This window comes from Embiotoca jacksoni, unplaced genomic scaffold (assembly GCF_022577435.1).
Source record: "Embiotoca jacksoni isolate LCO1_2020_lvr unplaced genomic scaffold, fEmbJac1.0.p SCAF_15, whole genome shotgun sequence".
Lineage (NCBI taxonomy): Eukaryota > Metazoa > Chordata > Actinopteri > Embiotocidae > Embiotoca > Embiotoca jacksoni.
The window spans coordinates 4,493,204-4,515,582 of NW_027185285.1; the positions used below are offsets into that span (position 1 = coordinate 4,493,204).

At 40.8% G+C, this 22,379-nt stretch overlaps 2 protein-coding genes across 6 annotated transcripts in view; both read left to right on the forward strand.

Moving 5' to 3' along the window:
* The first annotated feature begins 1,441 nt into the window (after positions 1–1,441).
* On the forward strand, positions 1,442–5,760 carry LOC138197948 (charged multivesicular body protein 6-like). Its single transcript, XM_069148998.1, has 8 exons — positions 1,442–1,673; positions 2,082–2,191; positions 2,480–2,567; positions 3,197–3,283; positions 3,657–3,722; positions 3,981–4,061; positions 5,178–5,244; positions 5,371–5,760. The coding sequence occupies exons 1-8, from the start codon at positions 1,608–1,610 to the stop codon at positions 5,418–5,420; spliced, it is 615 nt and encodes a 204-aa protein (XP_069005099.1). The 5' UTR covers positions 1,442–1,607; the 3' UTR covers positions 5,421–5,760.
* Positions 5,761–6,988: 1,228 nt separating this feature from the next.
* Positions 6,989–22,379, forward strand: part of LOC138197950 (BAR/IMD domain-containing adapter protein 2-like) — a 51,170-nt gene continuing 35,779 nt past the window's right edge. For all 5 annotated transcript variants that reach the window (XM_069149006.1, XM_069149004.1, XM_069149005.1 and 2 more), the window contains exons 1-2: positions 6,989–7,219; positions 20,027–20,102. In XM_069149006.1, coding sequence (XP_069005107.1) covers positions 7,148–7,219; positions 20,027–20,102 — 148 coding nt within the window. In that variant the 5' untranslated portion in view covers positions 6,989–7,147. The remainder of the gene's footprint in view (positions 7,220–20,026; positions 20,103–22,379) is intronic.

Sequence of the window (22,379 nt, forward strand, 5' to 3'; positions counted from 1 at the left end):
TGGTTCTCAGTCATATGAAAGCGCCTTGGATCGGCTCTCAAAAAGGAGCAGGCCAGGCTGATTAGTTCTCAAAATCAAACACTACTTAACACACGTCTAAAAAGCAGTGTCTTTCTGACCACAACAGGAGTTGTTGAAGTTTTGACCACTTTAGAATATTCCCTTTTTCATGCAGTCTGAAAATAACACATCTTGTGACAGCGATCTTAACCTGACCATCATTTTCTTTTGTTGGGTGTGTAACACAACTCAGTGACACATCCAATAGTGACATCAGGGTCCTAGAGTACATTTATACATCACTGAAATGCGGTGAGAGGCTCAGCAGAAAGAACATTTTCTGGTAGTGTTGGGTTACTTTTTACCCCACGGCACGGGGAAATAACACAATTTACAGCCAGGATTTCTGCACAATTAAATAAAATTCCTTCAGCAGACCAGTGAAACAAACTAATATTAAGATATTGATCCAATCTGAGTGGACAGTTGTGAATCAAAATCAAACTTTGCAGCTCACAAGGGTTTTATTAAACCCTGACAGGTAGGATCACCTTGAACCAACTGCTTTCCCCCTTATTCCTCCATATGTTTGGTAAGAATTTGTATTTAGTCTGACCAGTACCGTTATTTAAAGATAGAAAACAAAATGATCTGCTGTTTTGGAATACAATTCTCATCCACAACAACTTTGTACTTTTACTTCATTCATTCTTACGTCTTAACTGTGACTCATTCACAGAATCATGAACTTTATATTAATTATTATTATTAAGTGAAAAGTAGTTATTTTGTAGAATATATTTTTTTGGTCTCCAATTGGTAAACTTCATACTTGCAGGTTGACCCGAGGTTGGAGCAAGGAAATCTACATTTGGAGGACCAAATCTGTGTGGAGGGTCTGGAGGTACCAATCAGACACAAAACTGCAGCACACCGTGACACTGGAACTGGTAGTAAAAATACTGCCAATTTGTAAAGTTTAGTTTAGCCTGTTGTGGATAGCAATTTCCCAATGTACATATTTTATGTCAATCTTGGAAAGGGGGGGGGGGGGGGCGATTTCAGCATTTTTAAACATTGAGGGGCTGTGTCCCCCGCAATATATAGCCTACTCTAATTATGACCCACGGTCTGTGGCATCCGCATGTCTTTTGTTCCGCTAAAGTGGACACATTCGTGTTGTGATCGCTGTCCAAGGTGCTGAAAAGGATGCAAAACCCATGCCTGTCGGCAGAGTAAGCTATATATATATTTTTTTGTTGTTGTTGTTGTTTTGTTTTGTTTTTTGTTTTTTGTCCCTGATAATATATGATATTGTTATCACGTGTCGCACATAAAAAAAAAAATTAAAAAAAAAATCTAACTATATCAGGGGGCTTGCACTATATGGCTATTATTAGAAAGGCTCCAGTCAGAGCGAAGCTACTTTAACTCGCGAGGCGCTTGCCGTAGGAAAACACGGGGGGAAAAAAAATACGGTGGACATGGTGCAGGCAGTTAGCCTGCTAGCCATCTCGGGCTGATTATTATTGCGGGAAACATGTTCAGTAAAAAGTAATCTTTTTGTATGTTGATGAAGGAGGATGTGGCGGGGATGTGGCTAAATAATGGGAAATGTTTTTGGGAGAAAGAGTCGACCTTCTCGTGTTACGGATCAAGACAAAGCCATTTTGGTGAGCGGGCAGCCCCCCCCCCCGTTACTTGAACACTTGGTCTCAGGGCAACATGGATTAATGTCAGCCGATGTGTCTACCAATTGGATTTGACTGTAAATTCTAGTTGGATTGAACTCCTTTGTGTTGGCACGTTGTGAAACATGTGAGCATTCAAATCTAGCATTTACAGGCTGCATCATTTTTTTTTTTTTTTTGCAGAGACTCACCCACGCGGACATTTCTAGTCGGTTGGATTCTATTTATGTATTTTTTTTTTTATTTATTTATTTTTTTTTTTTCAGAGCACTATGCGCTGTGTCGTGAAACAGTCCGGCAGATGTATTTATTTGCGATATGCAGACGTTCATGTTAGACATAAATATTGTCGGTCAATGAGATACATCTGACGCTGTGCTTATTTCCCAGCAATTAAAGCAGCAGAGAGATAAGCTGAAGCAGTATCAAAAGAGAATCACCTCACAGCTGGAGAAAGAGCGACTTCTGGCCAAACAGCTGCTAAAAGATGGCAAGAAAGAGTAAGCTGACGTTCACACCTTGCACTGACATCTGTCACACTGTAGTCCCATCACCTATGGAAGCAGGCAGCGGTACGAATGCAAAAACCATATATAGCTCTAATGCTGGTTAATCAAAGGGGCAGATAATGACATTTGTGAAATCTCCTGTGCTGCACAGCCGTCCACAGGATCGATGGCCTCATCCGTAATTGTATCTGTTTACATTCTGCACACAATGTAGATTAAAAACGCACCACTTTGCTATGTTGTGTTTTTTTTTTTTTTCCTTTGAATTTGCTATTGCAGAAAAGCGCTGCTGCTCCTTAAGAAAAAACGATATCAGGATCAGCTTCTAGACAAGACTGAAAATCAGCTTTCAAACCTGGAGCGCATGGTACGGTTTTTTTTGGTTCCTTCACAATAAAATGATCCCTGCAAAGGTTACAGCGGGGTATTATTTTTCAGCTACATTCAACAATGTATCTCGCCTAAGATGGGAGGAAGACATTTTCTTTATGAGGGAACATATTGGGACGGATACCTATATCTCAAATACGTTTTGCCGGAGGTGAATGACACCTTCCCTTCGTAGGTGACAATATGAGATTTACATGCGATGCGTTTGTTTTAAAGAGCACGAGGACGGATTCAGTGTGACTTTAGATATCCCTGTGAAATCGTTTCAGCGCCTCGCACTTGTTTCCAGATCAGTGATTTGTGAATCTCATCCTGTTTTGGTGCTGTTTGCAATACGGAAATAAGATTTTCTGTAGAATTTAATGTAAATCTGAGCTGTAAAAAAAAAAAAAACATTAATTGCTGTCTTAGGAAAATCAAGTGAGGACCTACAAATTTTAAACGCATTTGTAATGACCCACTGTGCTAAGATGTTGTATGACAAAATAAGAGCAGCACACTATTTTTGATGAGGTACAAATTTTGTAACTTGGTTTGTTTTTTTTGATTGTGATGCATCCCACTAATTTGATTTTTTTTTTTTCATATGCTAATATTTGTCAACAGGTTCAAGATATTGAGTTCATGCAAATTGAGATGAAAGTCATCGAGGGGCTCAAGGTTGGAAATGATTGTCTGAAGAGTATGCACGAGGTAGATATATGTTTTATATATTTTTGCCTGCCTCTTTATTAGTACTCCCTTAAGCTTTATATATGCGAGTGTGTACTTTAACATTGTCAAAGTTTCCACTTATAAGCGTGCTTTCTTTTAATGTGATCCCTGGGTGAGGATTGAGCAGCACAGAAGGCTCGGTGGCTGGTGTTAGCATAGCTAACATTGTTTGAAGATTAAAGGATTAAGAAGAAAAGCCTTGACTACAGTGGTGTGACTGCTGCACATCCTTGGATACAGATTGTATATGTTGCTCAGGAAATTCATAAGCCAACCAGAATGTGCGAAAAGCATTTTATATTCAAAAACGCTTTTCCTTTGTAATGTGGGCTTCCCTCCTCGTTTGTGACAGATCATGTCAATAGAAGATGTGGAGAGAATCTTGGATGAAACCCAGGAATCGATTGAATATCAAAGGGTAAATGTCTGACCGATGTTTGTCAAGTACACCTGAACAGAACTACTTTTACTGTAATTATTTATGGGAACTAGTGTTGTGTATTTTCTTCATATACAAATTAAATTGTATACAACTGTCCTTTTGTTTTCAAGAAATATGAACAAAATCAATGTTTATTTAACCAGTAATACTTAATTTCTTCATATTACAATGTTAATGCTTAAATCAGACTTTTTTCTGAACATTTTTACATTTTTACATTTTATGCTCCTGCAGCAAATAGATGAAATGTTGGCCGGAGCCTTGACGCAGGAGGATGAGGATGCTGTTTTAGCAGAGCTGGAATCTATCACTCAGGTGGGTGTCAGGCTGCATGTTTAACCTTTTATTAATTCAAAGTATGTTTGCAGAACATGCATACTGTAACACCCTACTTTACATTTAAAGTTACACACCACACTGGGGCCTGAGTGTAACCACAGTCTTCAGCTTTAGGCCGCTTAGTGGTTCCAGTGGAGCAGTGTTGTAGTTAAAGCTGTGATTCAGAGGTGAATCACGAGGGGGTATTATACTAAAGCTGCATGTTGCTTCTACTTTGACCTCGCATTGCGTCTGTCTCTTAAAGAGGGGGAATAATTCTGGCAAAGTTAGAAACATTGTGAAGTAAACCACGGTACAATAATCTAATAACAGGCTGCAAATGAAACAGTTGTGGTTATAAATGTGGTTGATTCATAGTGATTAAAACCTCAGCAGATTCTCTCTCTTTTGTGGTGTAATTATTATTCTAAATGACACTCAGTGTTGCCTGTCAACTTACATAAATGACTATGTTTCACACTGAACACAGACACTGCTTCTAAGGCTGGGGTTGACCCAATTATACAACAAAACCCCTCCAAAATTGTACCGCAAGGAAAGCACAGTAATTGTTTCTGTATTTGAATTAAACAAAAACAATAAATCAGCTATCAACTTACATAAATGACTATGTTTCACACTGAACATAGACACTGCTTCTAAGGCAGAGGTTGACCCAATTATACAACAAAACCCCTCCAAAATTATACCGCAAAGAAAGCACAGTAATTGTTTCTGTATTTGAATTAAACAAAAACAATAAATCAGTTATCAGGACAATCTGACGAGGGAAAAAGCAAAATATGTTCCCAACAAACAGTTAATCAGCAAATATTTTGGATGTAGCATCGAACCAGTCTGAGTTAAATATCCGATTTGTTTCTATATAAGCGACTCCAAATAGAAAATCATGAAATGCCTTGTCAGTGGTACGTCAGTGATAATCCATTTGTCTTCCAACCATTTTTAAATCACTCCTTCAATCCTGCAGCTTGCATCGCCAAAATGGCAATTATTAAGGAACTCAATATGTGTTTTTAGCTTGACAACAACTAAACTAAACATATTTGTGCATCTTTTGCTGGCTGTTTTCACTGTCTCCTGCTGAAACAGGGAGACGATGTAGCACTTCCAGAGGTCCCTACTGAGCCAATACTAGAGGTCCCAGAAGCTGAACCAGGTACAGCTTATCCTTTTTTGTTGTTGTTGTTGTTGTTTATATCACACCACTTCTTACACAAGTGACAGATTTGTATTTGATGGCAGACTGATTATGTTTGTTTTATTTTGATTTTGTGTTTTCTAGAGAGGAGAGAAGCAAAGAACAAGCCAGACAGAGAGATGCTGGCAGCCTAACAGACTGAATTTGTGGTTGATATCCAGTGTTGCACTCCAAATAAATAGAGTAGGATCTCTTTGTTCTGAGTTTTGGTGTGTCAGATTGGGATCTGCGTACTTCAGTGCATCTTCACGCATTTCACAGGATCAGCACTGCCTGTACTCTGGTTAGCCACCCCGCCTGAAGTAACTCCATAAAATGAAATGTTCTATTTCTCTGTGTCTAATTTGGATTAGAAAAGCAATGTAATAATGTAGCTGTGCTTTTTAAGGCATAACAGAGTAACATAACACATTTTTAGATGTTTTAAAAAATTATTTCAGCTGTTTTACATATTACATTGAGCTGTGAGAACAATATGCTGTGTGGGCTTTTATTTCACAAACGGATTCATCTTTGTCTTTTTTTTTTTTATTGTAATGGTGCTAAAATAAGGAATATTTTAGGTCTGGGGACATAAGATAATTGTTTTGTGCACACAGTGTGTAAGTTGCTTTCTCCAGAAGGGGGCACTCTGTGCTAGTTTTTTGACATTACAGTACACAAAACAAGTGTCTATTCACATAGCAGCAGTGAAGTGTGCGCGCTCCCTGACAGAACATAGAAAACTCATGTTGCTGATATGTGGGATATGTTTACACAAGAAAGCAAATAAAGTGTTTACAGTCCTACTCCAATTAGGCATTTAGACACTAATGAGTATGTATGGTGACGCTAACGCAAATTATCTTGTGAGAAAAAACACTACCTACGGTTAAGTCAGAGTATGACTTATTACAGCTTCATGCCTATTCGGCTGGATTGTTTTCATTGTTTACATGTTTCATTTCCTGTTCCACAAAATGTGAATTTGCTCTGAAGACAAAATTACAGGGTGACCCCATAACTTACAACAACAAAGTCCAATCATACGTATTGCTCCATGTAAATAGAAATTCTGGAGCATATGTGTGTCTTATAGGTTAAATAAAACATTGGTAGTAGTGATGCAAATAATAATAATAATAATCATAAACTTTGTGAAATACACAAACATAAAATGGAAAGAACAATTTAAACATTGGATGTCATTTAAAAAAGAACAAATTTGCCTATATAATGTGAAAATGTTGGTGCTCAATTAGTAAAGAGATATATATAGGAGGCACCAGATTTGCACTTTGACGAGATGGTGCATTCAAATACCGTATGAAATATGGATTTTACTTCTGGTGTGGCGAAAACACGTTCTGTAGTAGATGGGAGGTCTATTCAGCTTTGTAATGATTTGATCACATGTCTGTGACTGTCATTATAATATGGCCTCTCTTAACCATACTAGCGATCACTGATACCCGTTATAAACTGTGGGATACATATTTAGCCAGTTACTCTACATGTCTAAATCCCCCCCCCCCCTTCCACCCACAACTGTTACACCCTTTGGCTTTTTATCAGTAAATTATATTTTATAAGTAAACAACCATTGCGAAATGTCACAGCATCCCTGTAATTGTTCTACTGAATTGCTGGACATATCTCAGCGCGTCAGTGATTGAGAATAAAACGGAGCTCTCCGGTATTCCGTGAAGGCAGCAGCGGACTGTCAGCTGTGGGGAGGGAAGGTGTGTTTAGTTAGAGGGTTTCAGGAGCACTGTGCCTCTCACACGGGCGCCTTCCTCGCCTTTTCTTAGATCAAACTCGTGCAATTTACCTGTTTCCACCCCATTTTACGCGGATACACGTTTCAAGGAAAAAAACGTTTATGGTCCTGGCTGAAGATTTCACCATGTCTCGCACCGACGAGGTTCACCGCGTGACGGAAAATGTCTATAAGGTAAGGTTCAACTAATTAATAAAGTTTGGAGATATATATGATGATTTTATTTCTGCTGCCAGACACTCTACGTAATTCTACAATCAATCGGAATGGTTTATTCGTTGGTCAAGATGCATTCAAAGCCTGTGTTTTTGTTCGATAATCTCTTTAGGCAGAGACGCAGACGCTCAGTTAGTAGATTTTTTTTTTTTTTTTTTTTTTTTTTGATCAGTTGCTAGTTAACCACAATGCGTTGTCTCCCACCTCCACAATCTTTTCGCGAAACCGGGTTTGAGAGGGTAATTTTCAGCCAAAATTGCTCCCGTTCCTGTAAAATCAAAGTCACTCACTCCGTCTATTCCTCCGTGTAGGCTTGCATTAGTCCACCTACAGAGCTGATAGTAGTGTAAGGCTATTTGCTAGGACACCAGTGGATTTCTATAGTCCGGTTTGCTGAATTATACTGCATTCCTGAGGTCAGTGTTTGACTGGCAGAGAAAATTGAGTTTCTCTTTTGCAACAAGTAAACATTTGCCCCGAAGGGACTTCAAACCTGTTCTTCATAAAAACCTGTAAACTTCCCACTCAATTGCGAAACCTCAATTATAAAATGAAAGATTCTCTCTTTTTTTTTTTAAATGAATAAAAGAGATCTCTGCATCAATTTTTTTTTCTTATTTCTATTAGTTGAAAAATTGTGGGAAAATATATTGACTTCATTACAAATGCAAATTATTTGGACCAACCAACAGTCCAAAACCCAAATGTGTTCAATTTGCAGTGATATAAAATGAAGAGTAGTAGTTCTCATTTACAACTATCAATGTCATTGTTGATTGATTGATTGATAAAAGTAGTTGATGAATAACTTTACTTGTATCTTCTTGTTTTAGCACTAGTTCATAAACACCTACTGCAGGCTTTGTTTGATTATCTTTGAAATGTTTCAGAGCTGCAGCCACTGAAGGAATGTTAACAAAACTGAATGTTATAAGGGGTCCTCACCTGTGATCATCTCAGGTTTCCATTAGAACTCAGTGCTACTTGAGGTGGTCTGTTTCAGTACATCTATTAACGCATACTATCCCTTGAGTGATTCTTTACTTCTTTCCCCATGCCCTCAGCCAACAGTAGTCCTCCAAACATAAAACCTTGAATGAGTAGAGGGGAGCTCTCTTTCTTGTATAGGGAACTGATCTGTCAGAAAGGAGGTCAGATGAGCAGACTTGCTGGTTCTTTGGGAGCCAACCAGTGAAGCAAATGTTACTTTTTCTGCCCCGAATTGGTCACAGAGCCTAAAGTGTGTCATTGTGAATTTGGTGCAATGCTCCCTGGGGATTTGTCCAAGTGTTTACACCTTCAAACGTGGGTTAATCAACATAAGCACATTGTAGGTGTCTGAATCCCGAACCCTTGGGGAGAACAGGTCCCTCTGCAGACGGTGTTGGACATTCAAGTGCAAGCCCAGCAGTGAGGCTCGGTCTCTGGGGTGAAGAGACCCTGTCAGAGCTCTGACAGCCAGGAACACTGATGGGCAGCGGAGTGGAGCGACAGAGTCCCTCTTCCACACCGGGGATCTGACCCAGTGGCAAAAGTTAGGAGGTCAGAGACCATGTTATATATAGTGGCTACTTGTTTGCCACTCGTCATGCTTTCTTCTCGAGCCTAGAGCGTAAAAGCAAGTTTCTTGGTGTGCTTTAATATTTAAAGAGAAAGGTTCAGTTCAGTCATTAAAAGCATCAGTCTTTAACAGTACACTGCATGTTGTTTATACCAGAGCAGCAATGATTAATTGATTAGTCGGTCAGCAAACTATTTTTTCCTGCCCCTGAATTTTTGAAGGCCTTTTTTTTGGAACAAAAAAATGTAAGTATTTGCTGAGTTTTTGTCACGGAAGATAGTTACAAAAATATATATCTTTGAATGTTGAACTGTTGGTTCACTGTTTTTATGACACGGTACTAATCAGTACTGAAAATACTAATAATAAAACCATGCTTTTTTTTTTAAATGACAGTGTTTTATGATAAGGATAGGTGGTAATCGCCTTGTTATGGTTACTAAAACCTGTGGTATTAGTTTAGATGTATAATGACGCATTGTGTGAGGTTGAAATGCAGACTGTCAACTATAATTTTCATTGGATGCTCAGTCTAAGGGAACAGTGAAGTTGCAGTTCTTGTTATGAGCCCAAGTCTAAAATTAAACATCAACGTATCACTGAGTAAGACTCGGTTATTGATCCCTCAAGTTGTCTTTACAGATCATTGCCCGTTTCATTGCTAATTGTTTGACCTGATGGATCGTGCAGAAACGTACGCACACCTCTGTGTGTTGGAAACAGTCCAGCAGCCAGTTGTGGTGCGGAAAAATAATTACTTTAACTTCCACGACCCTGTCTGGCTGCCGTAACCCTGCCCATATCTCTACTCCATACACATTTGAATGCCTCTCTAGATGGTAATTGTGTTTGTCTGTTTTGTATGCAAGCTAACGTCTCCTGAGGAAGAGGAGATGTAAAAACATACGGCGTCTGTAAAGTCACTGCAGCCAGCAGCTGGGCAGATACTGAGTAATCGCAAGGGAGAAGTGGGGGGTAACTGAGCTGCTGTGACTCATGTTAGCCCAGTTGAGTGTGTGTGTTTAACAAGGCTGGAACAGTAGGCACAGTGAGGGCGAGACTGGAGAGTCCGATTCTCACTGCGAGCGTTATTCCTTTGGTAAAGGCCAGAGGCACTCCTTAGTTTTCTGAGATGACTTTATCTTAATCAACATGGGAGTCAACCTTGTAAACCTAGCAATCCCTGTGTGAGCCTTCATGACTCACTTCAATTCTCCTCCCTCACATAGACAGGCAGTTCCTGACGTGGCGATTGGTATCCAGTCATGCCCGTGCTGACATGGTGAGACAGATACTTTTAAGACTGACACCCAGCATGTTTGTATGTCGGCGACGCTGTCATCGCCACCAGCTGGCTGTGTCACTGGCTGTCTGAGAAAGGTGCTCCTTCAGGTCAAGCCTCTTAGCATGCCAATGGATGAAGTCTGAGAGCTGACCCGGTTAAGATAGGAGGGACAGGTTGAGGTGAACAAACGGATTAATCAAACTAGATGCTTTGGAAGAATTGGGCTGGATGTAAAGTCAGTCAATAATAAAACCTCTAAATCGCTTCTATCGTACACGTTTATCCCACAGGTAAACGATGTGGAAGGTTAAGTAGAGGCAAAGCGGCTAAACACACCCTCTAGAACTGTGTGGTTTTTACTTGTATTTATTCGGAGGAAGTTTTGTGTGCTCCCCGACGCATGCGATACAGGTTTTTGAACACACCCTGGCAGGTAAGGGAAGAGAAGGGTGTGGCTCATCTCCTCCTGCCCTCGGGACAGTGCTCATTTTCCCATGCAAAACCACTCCCTGATTGTCAACACAGCCAGGAAAACGGCACATACCATTTTCTCAAATGGCCGTTATGAATAAAGGGAAATAGTTGTTTGATGTTTACTGGATCAAGTGTGACTTGCGCGCATACGGTCAGATCCTCATTGTGGTTATGAGTGTGATGCTGCTGCAAAACGGCGCTTGATTAAAAAACCTTCATCTGAAATGAAATGTTCCTGCCTAAAAGACATCTTGTTATATAATGGGTTTCTCTCTCGGTTGCAATATTGTCGTGACATTCACTACACTGAAATGAGTGATATTCTGATGATGATAAGAGAACTACAATTTCACCACAATCTCATGTGGGAGATCTGAACAGGTGGTCTCTTAGCAACAACGTGCCATTATTCTTATGTGTTTCTGTCATATCATTGTGCTAAAAGACTTGCATTTGGTGAAGGGCTAGAGAAGGCGAGTGAGAGGGAGGGAAAGCGATGGTGAGGGAGGTTAAATGGTAGGGTTTTTGTGACTATGCATCTGTCTGTTTCAGAAAGAGATTAAAAGGAGATGTTCAGCCTCAGAAAGGATCCACATAAACCAGCCTTGCCTGCTGTATGCACTGTGTAGTGCTGTGTGTGTGTGTGTGTGTGTGTGTGTGTGTGTGTGTGTGTGTGTGTGTGTGTGTGTGTGTGTGTGTGTGTGTGTGTGTTTGTGTGTGTGTGGTCCCTATGGTCTTGCATTATGAAGTTGTCAGGAGTCACTTGAATAAGGACACCATCCATTACTTTTAGTTACGTGTTTTTATCTAGCGGTATATCACAACAGGCACCATTTGTCTTTTACAATGTGATTTAAAAGAGTTTAAAATGACATCAGCTCCCGAACATCTGCCTCCTGAATATAGTGTTTCAACAAGTTCATGCCTGCTGGTGCCCGGGGCCTCGCAAAGATTGCATTATGCGCTGCAGGAGATATCATAACATTCATTGCCTGTATAACAGCAGATTTGTTCCCCATGCCTTTGACTGCGATGCAGAGAGAGGACTATTGCTCCACACACCCACCTTCTCTGCACGTCTGGGGGCGGATGGTTTAGAGACATTCTCTCTTTTCTTTTACTCATCATTGCTTTTTTTCAAGGACAGAGACAGAAGATGCTCATTGCTAAATTCAAGGCTACACTGTATTGACTGCAAAGAAGCTTCATATAGCTGTCACTGACAGATAAGATTGACAGAAGTCACCTTGTTAATACTGCTATTGTCCAAACTGTTGGTTACATGTCACAAAAACAGCATACATGAGGGTATTCTTTGCTTTGTAACAACCATTAAAACACTTTTTTTGTGGAGGTGGAAGAGAGCAGATGAAGAAAGGGGAAAAAATAGATGGAGACATTCCACATCCTTGTTGAAATAGTCTCTAATTACTGTGGAGGGTGAAGCTGTAATTACACACACTGAAAGGGACGCAGAGACAGAACATTTCAGTTTACTGTGGCAGTGGACAATGGCCTTACATTTATGGGTCATGGGCTACGGTTAACATGCCTGTGGCTACTGTTACTGTATGTGTCTGTGGCAGATGCTGCTACTTTCAGTAGCATTGGCCACACTACACCCACTAGGCTAGCTAAGCTGGCAACCACAGTGCTCCTCTGAGCGCAGACCAGTCATGCCTTTGTACAGAAAGTACAGAAAGCATGTTTGAATGCTCATTTTGGCGAGGATATTTCCATGGAGCCGAACTTTGCAAACTTCGGGATGAAAAGTGACATGCAGCAGATTTGCTGCACTCTGTACTTTGATTTTAAGTGATGTTACCGCTTGTGACGTCTCTTTTTTTTTTTTTTTATCTGAAAAAGCTTACAGAGATGCATAAGCATGCAATTAAAGGTAGACGGTGAAACACAGTGCCACCTCCATGTTTCTCTTAAATTGATTGAGCACTTCGTTAAAACGACTGGCACTGTGATGCTTAAGTAGGAGACATAAATGCATTTTGAGTTTATGTTTGTCTAAGTGTGAGATGCATGTTTTCTGTCCATTTTGGGCTGTGGAGAAACGTGAACGTTGCTAGGAAGCGGTCAGCAGTGGGACCGGCATTCGGTACAATCCATAATGTTTAATGTGCAAACCATTTCTGGAAGCTTTAAAGCTGCCATGCAAAAGGCAAATTTGCTGATATCCTCTGTATCCAACCAGTCAACTAACAGTTTACAGTTAGAATGATATTTAGAAAGATTTCAGAGAAATGCATTTCTCTGCTCCACAAAAAGAGATGGATCTTTTTTACTGGTCAAAGAAATACAGCTTAGAAATAAGTCTGGGTCTTGGTTGCTGTGGCAACCGGTGTCTGTATTGGGTTAGCTGAGTGGCTGATGCCGAGGTGAGCTGGGGGGGAGGGGGGGGGGGGGGGTCACACTGGCTGCAGATGACAGAAAAGCAAACAAACACGGTAAATAGTTGGTCTCTAGTGAGCAAATTATTTGTTGTTGCAGTGGCAGTCGGAGCCACTGCAGTTTAAAGGTGGGGGAAAGGACAAAGAACCTGTTTGAGAGGTAACTTGTTTTTTTCCTCCTCAGACTGAGACCTCTCGGTGGCCGAACGCAGTCATCACATCTCGTGTTTCGTCAAGTTGTAATTGAATCTGGCAAATCGTGCCTTTTTTTTTTGGCACTTGTCATTTCATTAGCAAAAGCAAAATGGCCAAAAATGTGTCTGTTGGTGACTAACAAATACCAGAGGCACCTCCAACACAACAAATCATTTTGCTTCCACATAGCCTGGTATGCCAATGTTGCAGACCTCCAGAAGTTTACAGATACGGCACTCATGAACAGCTGATTATGTAACCTTTGCATTGCATGTTAGTTGAAGATTATTTCAAGTGATAACAAGTCCCGAAGAGTAATGTGTCCGTAAGGTTTGCATGACAGAAAAGACGGAGCACAAAGCGTGTGGACACATTCTAGTAAGAGTTGATTTAAGATGTATGAGGATGGAGATACATCCTTTTGCAACAGCTGAGTTTCCTCGGTTAAGCTAGATAGGTTAGGTTAGGTAGTTACTTTATTAATCCCCAAGGGGAATTTTTTTTTGCTACAGCAGCATACAGGAAGCAATAAGATAATAATAGAATAATAGAAAGCAATAAAATAGCAGTAAAAAATATAAAATATAAAATGCACAGTATGTACAGTACAGTATATATCTATATATATTATATACAAACAGATAGATAGATAGATAGATAGATAGATAGATAGATAGATAGATAGATAGATAGACAGACAGACAGACAGACAGACAGACAGACAGACAGACAGATTCTTCCTTTATTAATCCCACAAGGGGAAGTTTTTTTATTAACATAGTTCGCCTCTAAAAACATGAGCTTTGGACTCAGAGTCGTGATTAAATAGCTTACATGAGACTGGTCTTTCTGCTGTTTATGTTTCACATTGGATAAAAATGTGTTTGACAAAAGCTGCAGAAAAGACAATTACTTGATACAAAATTCTGAAGTACTAACATACTTGATTATTTCAGAGATCTGATTTTTAACATGGTGTCTTATTGGATCTGGCTATGAATAACCTTATTGTTAGCTGTAATAAAAAATGCATTATTATTGCGAGACTGGATGCTTGATAAACAGATGTCGCGTTTCCATCCTCCACCCACTGCAGCCCAGAGAAATAATTCTCAGTTTCTAATTCTAGCCAGAGATACAAAACTTTTGCCATTTATCTCTGCCAAAAATTATAATCATTCCTTTAGGCATGGCACATTATGTTGTCAAATACATTGCTAAGCTTTAAAAAAAAAAAAAAAAAAAAAAAAAAAACGTGTTTGCAAGAGTGCTTGCAGGACATAGCAACATCATTATCTGTAACATAACGGCAAGTCCTGAAACTGTCAGTATGTTCTGCATCAACAATCCAAAAATTGCTCAGCAGTTTTTGAAGTTATAGGAAGAATGTCTTTTGTCTGTTTAATATGGATGCCTGTCTGTGTTTGACATGACTGATGTACAACAATATACTCTGTACACTTCCATAACAAAAGAACACACAAGCTGTTCTCGAAGTGTACAACATCTTCCTGCTCACGATTTTGAAAAGTTTACTCCCTTCAACAGAACTTGGAAAGGACACAAAAAAAAAATCACATGGTATTCTCAGATTTGATGTTCGCCTTGGCTTCCACTGAAAGCACATGCTGTGCCTACCTCAGTATTAGTAAGACTTTAGGTATGCGAGAAGGACAAACTGCTTCACGGCATCCACTCTAACTGTATACTTAGACTTTGCTCTGAAATAAGCACGTGCCTGTTTGTGTGATTTTTTTTTTTCTGCATGGATGTGTGCACTTTTGAAACTTGTCTAACTTGACTTTTAGCTGTATTGCAGCAAGAAGTTGGCTGTGTTCCCTTCACTTGTACAATAGCACTGCAGTGATTCTTAAGACTTCTTGTACTCCACATCCCCTGCTGTTGTGGGGTCTCCTTGATAACTGAAGAAAATGCCACTGTACTGCAGGAAGATAATGTCAATCTGTAAATCTTGGATTGTCCGATTTGACTAGAACTATTTTACCATTCCTCACGAGGAAATGTTGGAGGTCAAAACAGTGACTTGTGTCTATTTTTGATCGAGAAGTTATATTGGTATTCTTCAGGTGAAATGTGATCAGATTTGGAATGCGACCTCTCAAAAGTGGGTGGCACCTTTCCAATGTAAACAAGTCTGGCATCGACAGTTATGACAGCAAGAGGAAACGATCCACGATCAGCTGTGACCAGCCTCGGTACTAAATTGACTCACTTGGGAGAAAAACCACAGAACGAGAGCGATAAACGAGTGAAAGGTTTTGCCCCACACCGACCTTTGACAAAATGGTCAGATATACTGCCACATATTGCCTGCTTCTTCAGTCCACTAAAAGTTGAAAAAGGTTTAAGTTAATCATACTTAATTTGCAGTACCGGTAATGCATTTCAGATACTGTGCATAACATCCATGATCAGAGTTTTTTTCTCTCTCTCTTTGTCCTTTAATTCCTACTTTTTGCTTGATCAAAAACCTATTGTGTATATATATATATATATGTGTGTGTATGTATGTATGTATGTATATGTATGTGTGTATGTATGTATGTTTGAGATTTGATTTCCTTTAAGACCCTTCACCTCTTACTCTTGTCCGCATAAAGTCAGCTGTAGAGTCTGCTGCAGAACTCCAAACCACTGTTAATCTAATTGCAAAGTCATGCAGCAGTTGGTTCATGCACTGTTCAGACTTGTTCAGACAATTAGATTTTCTCCAATCTTAGATTTGAGCACAATATCCACATTGTTATTTGCAATTCTTGTGTGCAGGTCAGATTTTTGCGTGAAAGCATTGTTACCCTGAATGTGCATTGATTCCTGCGGTAATGTAGAAGACATGCATACCTAAACAAATTGCACTAAAGTTTGTTTTGACCCAGGGACTTTGGAATCGACTAACTTGCACAGTGTGGTAGATTGAGAGCAATGCATTTGCATTGATATGCATACTCATAGTGCCCGAGGCCAAACACGGTTGCATTGATTTCGGCTTAATTTAATTGCAGTTCATTTCTTGGGCACACATTTGCGTTTTGCAAAGCTAATTTTAAAACTGTTAACTGGGCAAAAAATAGAAACGTTTTTACTCGGCTCGTGGGCTGAATTGCAGCGTTTCTTTTCAGTAAAGGTTAAACAAATAATGCTGCTAGTTATATCTGTTAGCATAACATTATAATGTTAGGACATAGTGCAGTTTTTTCTTAAAGTACAGAGATGATTTAATCTGTTTGTTACATATTGCTTAAGCTTCAATGGAGCCACTTGGGAAACACTGGGTTTCCCCAAAGAGTCTGCTTAGCCGAAGTGGTGTCCTGACCTGTCCAGTCTTGTTCCTCTGCTCCTCATCAGTTGGTGGGGTCAGCCAGACATGAGATTACACTGCTGGCAACTCTTTGCTTTTAACACAATGATTTGCTTAGGTCTCAGTTAAACGGAGCCATCCTAAACTCGCTAGGTTTATGGTTGCCATAAGTCAATCCGCACATTATCCACTCTTTTTTTTTTTTTTTTTTACATTCCTCCCTGATTACATCATAAGGTTTGGCTGCCTCTGTTGGCTTTCACCACGACAGGTTGTTACAGTCCTAAAAAAAAAAAAAAAAAAAAAAAAAAAAAAAAATACAGTTATTGGCGTCTTCGGTGTTCATCTGATCCTGGGCATATTCAGGCCTGTGACGAATTGATGTGTGGAAGAGGAAGCAAGGAGGGAGGGGAGGGAGAGGAGGAACAGATGATGGCATCCTGGCTCCTGATTGCGTGTGATTCCCCCTGGTTCTAATCAGCTGGTGTTACTTTCAAATTGCCCCCTTTGCATGTCATTATGATGTTTGTGTGCGAGTGTGTGACGGAGGGGAACAGAATTAGCAGAGATGGATGCATATCCTATAATTTGAATTTGCCGTCTACTTTAGATACACTGACCTTGTTTCAATTGTTACTTCCACACTGAGACGAAATTTGGTTCGATTGGTTCGGGCGGAGAGAGAGAAATCATTTTAATGCTCTTAATAATGTTTTCCCTTATCTGCTTCCTTTATGCTTGTGCTCCAGTGTATTCTTCCTGTCTCACCTCGTGGCACAAATGGGTGTTGCATAGATTTGATTCATTTTGCAGGGGGACATTTCTCTGCCCTCCTTTAATTGTCCGCTTTAATTTTTGCCCCGGGTGCTGACAATGAATTCCTTCAGTCTTCATGTAGGCAGGGATGAAATGGACACACTCACCCTTTCTAGAGTGGAGAAGATTACTCTCCAGTGATATATTTCTTATTTTATTATTTTTTTAATTGAAGGATAATACAGAGACTGTTTTTATCGGGAGGGATACACGGTACATTTTGTAATCCTTAGAAGTTTTTATCCTCTTAGTTTTCTACTTAATCACATGCTTGATCTCTCAATCTCTCCTTCCATTCCTATTTCTCTCTCTCTCTTCATGTCACGCAACCTTAAGTGTCTCCTGGCCCCATTTCCCAATTAGCTGCCACAATTAGGGTAACAATGTAGTACAAGAGAACTGGGATGACAAATTTAGCAACAATGGGAAGAGAAGACGACAGAAACTACGTCATTTCTTTTTTTTTTCTCTCTCTCTCTGACTTTTAACTGCATGCCATTCAAATCCACTGTAATTCACTGTGTGCCTCTTATATGATTGAATAATCATGTAATACTGTATGTGTAGTTGTTCCACAGATGCATGCAACTCTATGTATTGTGTGTGTGTGTGTGTGTGTGTGTGTGTGTGTGTGTGTGTGTGTGTGTGTGTGTGTGTGTGTGTGTGTGTGCCTTTCTGTCAAGAAAGGCAGCTCGGCTTGTGGCAGCTACCTTTGGCCTCTTCAGTGGGAGAGTGTGCTGTAATGATGCTGCACTCAGCTTTGCTTTTTTTATGTAATCCTCCCACCAGCTTGAAACACCACCACTCTTTATTATGAACCCTTGCATTAATGTTGGTGTGCGCACATGAACGAACACACACACACACGCACACACACACACACACGCACACACACACACACACACACACACACACACACACACACACACACACACATGCATGGATATGTGCGAGTTTTGTGATGCACACATTCATGTGACCATATCTTCATCAATGAGATGCACTTTACATCAGAGTCAGACAGAGCGGAGATTCATTTAGGAATAAACATTTCCTCCGCGAGGTCCTGGGGGGATGTCTTTTATCTTCCCAGAGGCAACGAGAGCGGGGAACCCTTTTATGAGTGCTGTGTGTACTTGAGAGGGGATTCTCCCCCAATTACTTTCATATCCTCTCCGTGTATTAGATATACGGACTCAGATGGTGAATAAAGGCAGTCGGTTTGATTATCAGACTATTGAATAGGCAGATATGATCACACATCTGCTCCAAACATATGGGCCTACTCAACCTAATAAAAGTTCAAATAAAAAATAAAAGTTTCAGCATCCTTGGAATGATATAGATGATTTTTTTTTTTTACTGCACATTTGTGTGAAGAAAAGAACCACTCTAATCAAAAGCTGATACAATAGGTCAAGCTGCATATTTTCCTTTTTTTTTTTTTTTTTTTTTTTCATTTTTCCCCTATTTTTGTAATTCAGTCCAGTTTTAGTTGTACCAGCTTTTGATGCAAGCTCAGTCACGGAGCAGTGTAGTAAGATGGTTACTGTTGGTAATGAAAGTATCAGTGTTTTTTGTCTGACTCATCGGTATTTCTACTGTAGGTGGGCTGTGCTGCACTCAATCCACTTGAACTATAGCTCCTGACACCACAGCAAGCACGCATGCAGATATACTGTGCAGTCCTATCCCACTCCTGGCTCTCATTAAAAACAAAAGACAGACAGCAAGATGAAGGGAAAGGCAAAAATGCTGAAGTCTGACTGAGGATAAGAGGCACATGATTTTTGGGATGAGCTGGTGGAATTGTGTTCAGGTTGACATTGGTGGCACCTTGCCATATTATCTTGTCACATTGTGGATTCAGGCTATAAAAGTGGATTATAAAATGTTCTCCTGCAGTATTGATGGTCTGTGTATAGGACTGCTGCTGCAGCAGTGTTGTGGTTGTCTCTCTGTCCCCTGGCTGTTCCTGACTATCTGACTGGGGACCAGCTAATTGGAGTAAGCCCTGGAGGAGCACAGGAGGAAGGGGAGGAGAGGTAGAAAAGAAACAGAGGAAACTATGGTGGTGAGAAATGTCAGGCACCATGCAATCTCAGCATTTAGACTGACTCAACTTGTAGCATTTAAATGATGTCTACAGTAGCATAATGTACTGCTCTTGCAATAACAAAAATATCAAGCTCTGCTTCTTGTTATAATGAAAATGGGATTGTAGTTGTGTAAGACACTCGCATCCTATAAAGAATGCACCCCTGTTTGATATGCTGTTGGTCCAAAATGGCTCTGACTTGTCGAGGGTTTAACTCTACAAGCCGCCCTGTGGGGTTTGGCTTCAAGACACAGCACATACTTGAAGTCCTGTGAGTTGTGAGGATCACACTCTCTCCTGTATGTGCACAAGGTTTCTGTTGATGGCTGTTTACTCTGTTTGAGACAGAGTTTGTGCACCTTAAGGAGGTGTGTATTTGTCAGAAAGACAAATCTATTACTGTGTTCTATGACTATCTATTGCTTCTGTATGCTGCTGTAGCGAAAAAAATTTCCCCTCGGGGATTAATAAAGTAACTACCTAACCTAACCTAACCTACCTAACCTAAGATGGAGAATAAAAAGAGCAAGGTGTGTGGGTCCTTGCTGCTCCTGACCCCGCTGTAATGATAAATGAAACCTCCACCTCCCATCTAACTCTTGTTTTCTTTTTCAGACCATCATGGAGCAGTTCAACCCCTGCTTACGGAACTTTGTTGCCATGGGGAAGAACTATGAGAAGGCCCTCGCCAGTAAGTCTTTCTTTTTCTCATGTATTTTTTTTTTTCCTTGCTCCCTGTTTCGCTGAAGGTTTAGGCACTCAGCCAAGCAAAGACTCTGCTGTTTTCTTTCTTTCTCCATATATATATATATCTATCCACCTATCCTTTTTTTTTTTTGGTCTCAAGAAGTTAGGACAATATTTATCCTCATGCCAAATGGGCAGGCCTTATCATATGGAGCACAGCTTCTGGCACGGCTTGTATAGTGGTAATGGAGGTGTATTCGGAGAAACACAAAGGACTGATCTGATGCAGAAGTGAGGACAGCTCGCTGTCAGCAGTCAGGACCCCAAAGGAAAACCTGTGGATATATGTTTGTTTCACCCTAAATACAACAATGCACCATGCGGTTACAGATCTTTCATTTGCCCTCATACTTTGAAACAATGTCCCAAAACTTTCCCCCAGAGGTGCACCTTACCCTTAACACACCTCAAACCTCCCTTCCCCCCTTAGTCCAACTAATCACTCCATTAGTGGGGTTTCTCCTCCCAAGCCCGCATTCTTTTCCCCCCTGACAAGCACAACAACTAATCCCGGCATCGGTGGAGGTAGGAGACAGACTGGTAGGGGCTCACTGAGCCATTAAAGACCCACTTTGCTGGATTGACTCAACCCAAGGGACTAAGCGGCTCTGATTTGTGGGGGCTGGGGATGAGAGGACACACTTCAACCCATATGGTGCAATCATGGAAATTATTCAACACCAGAAGTGCCAAAAAGGGCTCCATGGGTAGACCTGTTAAATCTGGAAATTCCAGGCCAGTGCACTGCAGGTTTTCCAACACAGCAGTCAGTCACTGAATTTCACACAGCTTGGTAAGTGTAAAAGCAACAAATGCATTCAGCTGCCCACCAAACACAGCCCAGAACTTTTTCTACAAGTCCTCCAACAATATTATAAACTCGACACGCGTACAACAAATGATTATTTTCCTGATTTAGATGTGCGGTTCTTCCTCTTCTCTAGAAGGAAGGATGAGAGGTGGATCAGTAGCACCGAAATAACCCCCTCCCCTACCAATTGTCTGCCTTGCAATCAGAGATCCAGTAATCCTCTCCGTCTGTCTCTGTCAACCCCTCACCACACATTTCATTAGACAGAAGTATCCACATAGATCCAGCTTATCTACTCAGCCATCCTTCAACGGCACACACACTGTAACACGTGCTACAGTAGCAGCATCAGCAAGAAGAAAGTGTGTCTGTTGCTGGGAGATCTGCAGTAGCTCCCACCGTCCTACTTGCACAACCCCCCACCACACATGTGCCGACTCAGCTGACACTCGCACATTCACACACACTTTCACAATAAAGAGAACTCCGCCACGATGCTCTGAAGGCTCTGCTCTCAGTTTTGTTCACCTAGCAAGAGAGGAAGAAGGAAACACGCCGTCTTGTGCTGTTGACTCGGCTTTAATTGGAATTAGCGTTAGCATATGTTCCTCAGCCCTGGAGCAGAGCTCGGAGGCCCCCAGCCCGGGAGACTTCCTCCATCAGAGGGCGGTTGCATCTGTCTGCGAGAATTAGCCCGTCCCTGCTAGGCTATTGTTGTAAATGTGTCTCTCACCTGACCGCTGTCTGCAGGCAAAGGGCCCATCTGTCACCTGGACTGCTGTTGAATTCGCCTCCAAAAGCAGCGGCCATTAATCACTGGAGATGGGCTGATTGGTGGACGACTGTATGGCAGTCAGGCAGAAATCACTGCAAGCTGACTCTGACCTGTGTGACCTTTTGTTGGCGGGCAAAGCAACAGCTGGAATAATAGCAGCTAAGGTGGATATTGATCTGTGCAACCAGGATGAGTCTTTATTTAGTCAGAGCAAAAGGAAGAGATAATGGCTGCTGATTGGGATTAACCTCGCTGACTGTTTTTGTGCATGCTCAAAATCTAGGGAAAAAGTCAAGTTTTGAGTAGCTGCGTGTGTGTCTGCAAACGTGCACACGTTGTTTTAGTGACCCTTGGCTTGTATATCAGTGAATAAACAAGGAACTTTAAACAGTTAGGTACTGTAACACCATAGAGTTTAGAGCAAATAGAGTTAAACTGTATACCGTTTATAAGAATTTGTGGGGAAAGCCTTTTTAGACCCGCCCTCTAGTGCAGTGTGAGCCAGACAATAGCTCACCAGAAACCAGTGGACGTTCACTTTTGCCAAAGGGGCCCCCCCAGCAGGTTGATTCCCTATCTATACAGGTGTATTAATCCATCAACTCAATCAACAGTCTACCTAAGCCACTGTGTCA